Source organism: Nipponia nippon, unplaced genomic scaffold (genome assembly GCF_047370975.1).
Source record: "Nipponia nippon isolate SJK-2023a ecotype South Korea unplaced genomic scaffold, ASM4737097v1 scaffold_54, whole genome shotgun sequence".
Lineage (NCBI taxonomy): Eukaryota > Metazoa > Chordata > Aves > Pelecaniformes > Threskiornithidae > Nipponia > Nipponia nippon.
Window position 1 is genome coordinate 150,314 of NW_028262374.1, and position 6,852 is coordinate 157,165.

Sequence of the window (6,852 nt, forward strand, 5' to 3'; positions counted from 1 at the left end):
CATTCAGTGACATTCAGGCTGGAAGGGACCTGGCTAGATATCTGTAGAAAACATCCTGCTCAAAGCAGGGTCACACCAGGTTGCTCATGGTTTTATCCATGAGAAACTTCCAGGGATGGAGGCAACACACACGATCTGGGAAATAACTTCCCATGTCTGGCTGTCCTCACATTGCAAAAGTTTCTCCCTATGTTGAGCCTGACCCCCTCGTGTTCCAGCTCATTGCCTCCTGTGCTCCTGCCTTGCACCAAGGTGTCTTCTTGGGAACCTCACCGTAGGCAATGCAAGTCTGTTCCTTCCTCCCCACAAAGCCCTCCATTCTCCAGGGTGAACAAGCCCAACTCCCTCAGCCTCTCCTAACAGGACCAGTGCTCCAACCTTGACCATCTCTGTGGCCCTCCACTGAAATTTGCGGATCCTCCAGCTTGCCAATGTCTCTCTGGCATTGTGGGGAAACAAAATCTGGGCAAGTATTCTGGATGTGGTGTCACAAGTGCTGAGCAGAGGGAGAGAATCACTTGCCCTGGCTGTGCTCCTGCTCACACGGTCCAGGCTGTTGTTGGCCATCTTTGCTGATGGCTCCTCTTTTGCCTAATGGAACCCAAAGACCAGCAGACCCTTTCCTGTGGAACTGCTACCCATGTAGCCAGTCCCTGTCCTAGGACATCAGAGCCATCATCCACTTTAAGAGCAGGACTTTGGTTGAATCTTTACTGGGTATCATGAGGTTTCTATGTCCTTTGGGATGGCAGCCCTGCCCTCCAGCCCTGCCCTCCAGCCCTGCCCTGCTCTCCGCAATGGGATGTCTTCTACAAATGTTATGAAAAAGTACTCTCTCCAATCCTCCAGGTCATTGAAAAGATGTGAAACAGGGCAGGTTGCAAGCTAGGCCTCTGCAGGACCCTACTAGATAGATGCCTCTGGACAGAGCAACATGCGTGTACCACACTCCTCCAAGCCCAACTGCTCTCCAGCTGGTTTTTTCCAAAACTACTTATCTACCCATGCAGCCCATACTGTCCTAACATGGACAGAAGAAATTTCTGGAGGGATGATGCTGAAAACCTTGATGACTTCCAGGTAAAAGACCATCTCTGCTCTCCCTGCATCCAGCAATCCTGTGCTTTCATCACAGAAAGCAAAGAGGATGGTGAGAGACAAGGTCCCCTGGGTAAATCCAGTCCCCTTCTCTTTCAGACACCCAGAAATGGCATCCGAGGGGACCCGAGCTGGGGCACAGCCTTTCATTTCCCTGCTCATCATTTCGGCATTCTGGAAAGGTGTATGGATTGTAGAGGTGCTGCCAGTGATCAGGGAGTTCCCAGAGTGTCTGTGACCTATCAAAGATGATGGAGAGTGGCCTTGCTGTGCCATTGGCCTGCTCGCTCAGCTCCCTGGGATGCTGCCCCTCCTGTCCCATAGACTGGTAAAAGATGGTTTGTTCAAGGGACCCCTGACTTGATCCCCATCCACTGATGCCTGGTCTGCTCCAGAGTTCTGCCTCAAGGCACAACGGCCTGGGAGACCTTGCTGGGGAAGTCTGAGGCAAAGAGGACACCGAGAATCTCACACCTATCTCCACCTGCTCTTATTAAATTCAGCAGTGGCCACACAGGATCTTTGTTTCTTCTTTAACTGTTCCTGAAGCAGTAAACCCTCCTTATGGTGCCCTTCAGTTGCCTTTCAAGTTTAGACTGAGTTTCCATCTGGACCCTTGCGGAGCTTGGAGGATGCTGTCCTTGAAGAGCAGCTGACCTGAGCTCTGCCACCATGCCTTGGCAGTTTATTCCATCAGTATCACAGCTCTGTCTCTGACATTAACGGCTCCCACTCATCCTGTCTGTGCTCCTGGCTGACAGCACTGGCACACATTTGGACTGAAGCAACACAGCTGTGGAACCAGGGAAGCTCATATTTGCCATAAGAAACCTTTTACCAAGTGTCCAAGACCCCGTGTGTGCAAAAGCAGAGATATGGCATGGGCAAAAGAGAGCTGCCTGTCTTACTAGCCCCAGGTCTAAGGACCCAGGATGAAATGTCTAAATTCACTCAACAGAACATGTCCTCCCAGCTTGGAGAAATTAGATCCTTCCCTGGCACCTTCCTGGGTGTCCTGTCTAAGGATGGGACAAAAAAAGTAATTCTCATGCCCAACTATTTTTCTAATAGGAGTAATGACACTGCAGGGGAGAAGCTGAGGAAGGGAACATGAGTGATGCCTTCAGCCTGTTTCCCAGCAGGTTCCCCTGCAGCCCCAGGGACACCTGGAGGGAGCCCAGAGGGGCAGAGAAAGTGGTGCCTTGGGCTGGGCCTCTGCTGCTGAGCTGGGCTGGGCTCCTGGGATGGAGGGAGCTGCTGGCAAGTGGGCAGCACTGCAGAGAGACAGCTCTGCCCAGGAGCAGCTCCTCTGCAAAGGGCCGCAGGGCTGAGGGCACTGCCTGCAGGCAGCGAGGGGAGAGGAGCGAGGCAGAGAGAGGTTAAAGGCAGCCTGGAGTGGGAGGATGCTGAGAGCTCACTGGGGGAGAAATCTTCACAGCCTTCTACATGGTAAGTCTCTGGCTACAAGACAATGCAGCTGCCTTTTGCTGAGTGCTTTCCTAAAGCTGGCAAAACCCCACACCTTATGGTATCTGTAAATACAACTCTCAGAGTTTCTCTAAGGCAGAGGAGGAGGACGTGCTCCAGGGCGGGGACTCCCTCCTGCACCATCAGAGGGACAGGGCATGACTGCTGCCTTCTCCCAGGGATGGCAGCAGGGGTGTGAAGGTGGGTGTGCAGCCAGGGGTGCCCAGGGCTGTCCTTCCGAGCAGGGTCCCTGCACCCCAGGGGCTGTGTGCTGGGGCAGGGACTCTGCCGCCTGCCAGGGTCAGCACTCAGCCTGCCCGGGGAGCTCCAAACGGCACTATGGGGAGAAGCTGTGGCAGAAGGAGTGAGCCCTGGCAGGGCAGGGTCCTTCTGCTGTTGAGAGGGTGCTGTGTGGGTCAAGGCTGCTCAGAGCTTCATCTCACTTCCAGAATATTTCCAAGAGGAGGTTTCAAGGAGAAGAGCAAGACAAGAATTCCAAAGATAAGGAGCTTTCCTGAGTCTGTGTTTTAATTTTGTGCTCTTCGGGAATGGGAGGGGGCAAATGATAAAGGAGTTCTTAATTTTGACAAGTCACTGAGACTGCTGAACTGTAGCTTTGAGTGACCAGTAGGTCTTCCAGGAGTCTCCTGATGTGTTTTCAGCCACTCATCTGCGTATGGACAGCACCAGCATCACCTCTGCTGGACACATTGGGGATAGTGACCTGTCCTTTTTTCCACCTGCAAACAGGAACATGCACCCAGCCGGTGCCCTGCAAACAGGCAGGTTTCTGTCAGGCCAAGCTGAGCGCAGAGAGGTTGGGATGGAGTCTGTGATTGCTGACAGGGAAAAGACATGGGACAGGGAAACACCTCCCATGGTGAGAATCACCAGGCAGCAGGGAGATGATGAGGGAATGAGAGGAAACTAAGCCCAGAAATGTTGTGGGAGGGAGAATTCAGAAGACTCCGTATGATCCCCTCCAATGCAGACCCCTTCCTCTGAGCAAGCCCCCTTGCCTCCTCTCCCACCCACCAAAGCCTCTGCCCTCAGGGCTGGGGGCTCCAAGGCGTGAACCACCTCCTCTGCAGCCAGAGCTCCAGCAGAGCCATGGTGCAGCTCTGCAGCCACGGGCCCAGTTCCCTCTGCAGAGCGCAGGGGCTGAGAGCAGCTGCCCGGCAATGGTGGTGTCTGGGAGGTGGCGTGCACAGCTGGGGAAGGGCAACGCTGTCTGAGTGCCCCAATGCCTCTGCCCTGGCCTCTCTCAGCCACACCCTCACTGTGTTTTGCCTTGTTCCTCCACTGGTCTGTGTTATTGCTATTGTTATCTTGTTCTTGCTGCCAGACCCTCTGGGGAGGTGGAGTTTTTGCTGCGGAGTCACACACTGATTCTGTGGGTCCTTTCATGCAGGTGTGTCCATGGACACACATGTCCCAGCTTTGATGCTGTGGACAGTGCAGTCTGTGAGGCTGGGGAATGAGCTGAATCTCCCTTACTCAAATGCCATCGTTAGCACACTTGGCTATCTCCTTGAAGATTCCTTCCAAGTTGTGAGCTTCCCTCCAGGATGCAAACCTGCCCTTAACAACTTTTTGTTATCTTCAGCCCCATGGAGAAGCGCAGAGATGCTGTGACAGGGAAAATGGTGATGGGTTTATGAAATGAGCCTTGTGTGTCCGGGATTAAATATTGACTGTTGAGACCTTGAGAAAGGGTGAGACGTTTAGTGATCTGAGGTGGATCCCTTTGCTCACAGCAGTGCTTGGTGGCTTTTGAGGGTTATATGACAATGTGATCACCCTCCAGCTCAGAAAGGGGCAAGCCCAGGGCAGCTGGGAGCCAGATGCAGGGACAGACCAGCTCCCCTCCCTCTGCACTAAGCCACAGGCACTCCTCTTGCCTCGCAGGACTCCCTCTGTTCTCCCTGAGTGCAGCATAAATGCTGAGGCTTTCTCACATCCAAGAACACTCCCCTCGGTGCGAGGGGAGGAGGAGATGTGAAAAAACCCCAACCTCTCAACCTGCCTTCTGCCACCTCAGTTCCTTATCACTGGCAGTACAGATGCTGACAGGACCTTCTGTATTAGGAGCAGTTTCATGAGACAAGGTCGAACACCAGGACTGGCCCCTGACCCCACTCTTCCCATGAACCCACTGCTGCAGAGCAGGGCTGACTCCTCGGCAGCCAGTGGGAAGAAACCCTGCTCCTCACAGCACACTCAGCCAGCACCACCCAGGGCTCCAGCCAAAGAACTGAAGGAAGGTCTCCTTGAAAAGGAAAAGGGTGTCTGTGTGTAGCAGGGTAAGGGTGTATGAGAAATGGCTTTGATTTTGCTCAGAGAAGTGTCCCCTGACTTGTCACTGTCTTTTCCTTCTCTGACAGTGTCCCATGCCCAAAGTCGACAAGTGTCCAACAGCAGCTCCATCACTGAGTTCCTTCTCTTGGCCTTCACAGACAGGCGGGAGCTGCAGCTCTTGCACTTCTGCCTCTTCCTGGGCATCTACCTGGCTGCCCTCCTGGGCAATGGACTCATCATCACCACCATAGCCTGCGACCACCACCTCCACACCCCCAGGTACTTCTTCCTATTCAACCTCTCTGTTCTTGACCTGGGCTCCATCTCTACCACTGTCCCCAAAGCCATGGTCAATTCCCTCTGGGACACCAGGGACATCTCCTACATGGGTTGTGCTGTCCAGATCTTTCTCTTTGCCTTCTTGGTAGTAGCAGAGTACTGTCTTCTCACCATCATGGCCTATGACCGCTACGTTGCTATCTGCAAACCCCTGCACTATGGGACCCTCCTGGGCAGCAGAGCTTGTGTCCACATGGCAGCAGCTGCCTGGGGCACTGGGTTTCTCAATGCTCTCTTGCACACTGCCAATACATTTTCACTACCCCTCTGCCAAGGCAATGCTGTGGAGCAGTTCTTCTGTGAAATCCCCCACATCCTCAAGCTCTCCTGCTCACACTCCCACATCAGGGAAGCCAGACTTCTTGTAGGTAGTGGTTTTCTTTTTTTGGGGTGTTTTGTTTTCATTGTGGTGTCCTATGTGCAGATCTTCAGGGCCGTGCTGAGGATCCCCTCTGAGCAGGGACGCCACAAAGCCTTTACCACGTGCCTCCCTCACCTGGCCGTGGTCTCCCTGTTTATCACCGCTGGCATGTTTGCCTACCTGAAGCCCCCCTCCATCTCCTCCCCATCCCTGGACTTTATGGTGGCAGTTCTGTACTCGGTGGTGCCTCCAACTGTGAACCCTCTCATCTACAGCATGAGGAACCAGGACCTCAAGAGTGCAGTACGGAAACTGGTAACTAGATGGTTTTTTGGAGCAATAAATTGCTTCTGCATAGCACTTATATTGTAGCTCATTACAGGCCCAGCCTGTCTTCTGTATTTTTTGTTGTTGGCGGTGGATTTTTTGTTGTGATAATGTTGTCATCTCCTTTCTAAATCTCTGTCTGCTTTGCTTTTCTGACTGAGCGGCAGTGTAAATGAAGAGCCATGCTCCCTGTGTTTTTAAACAAAATAAAGGACCCTGCCGCAACAATTTTTTTCCTGACATCCTTTTTCCAAGGCCTTTTTGGAGCTGCAGGGACAGTTCCTGGGTGCATGGGTGGAGGGGAAAAGAGTCCCAGCCTGACAGCACTGCCAGGGAGCACCAGCGCATGGTCTTCCAGGGCTGTTCTCTTTCCACTTCCACACTCTCTTCCTGATCCCTTGTGTTGGTGTCAGCCCTGAGTGCTCTGGCAGCTTGGGCACAGTTGTGCTGTGTGGTCGTCCTGTGACCGCAGGCAGGGACAGGCAATGGGCACTTCCATGACAGAGCTGGCCTCCATAACAGCATTTCCATGAAGAAAGCTGATCTCCTCAGGGCAGTGCCTGAAGGCTTAGGTGTTTTCCAAAGATTCTCTCAGGAACATGCCCAGGAAAGCAGACCGCAGATGAAAACACCAGTATGCAGCTAAAGAATGTGAGTGTGCAGGGTTGGGGCCTGCAGCAGTGTCCTCGCACAGCCAGGCCTCGTATGAGAGACCTGAAGGACCAGCAGAGCAGGGTCTGGCCTGTGCCTGTGTTCGCTGTGCACCCTGGGGAAGCTGCCCCAGGGCAATCATCCTGCACTAGCCCCTCACAACCACCATTGCCAGCACTGGCCTCTCACCCCAGCCTGAAGAGGTTCTTTGTCCCTCCATGGAAGGACACCGAATGACTAAGTCAGAAGTCCATGTTTGCATTGTACAAAGGAGATGTAAGCACGCACATCATGTACTTGAGCTGAGATGA

General features: G+C 53.3%; 1 protein-coding gene across 1 annotated transcript; it reads left to right on the forward strand.

Annotated features, from left to right (window-relative positions):
• The first annotated feature begins 1,026 nt into the window (after positions 1–1,026).
• Positions 1,027–6,211, forward strand: LOC148051790 (olfactory receptor 14A16-like). Its single transcript, XM_087735265.1, has 3 exons — positions 1,027–1,150; positions 4,950–5,878; positions 6,146–6,211. The coding sequence occupies exons 1-3, from the start codon at positions 1,027–1,029 to the stop codon at positions 6,209–6,211; spliced, it is 1,119 nt and encodes a 372-aa protein (XP_087591391.1).
• The last annotated feature ends 641 nt before the right edge of the window (positions 6,212–6,852 follow it).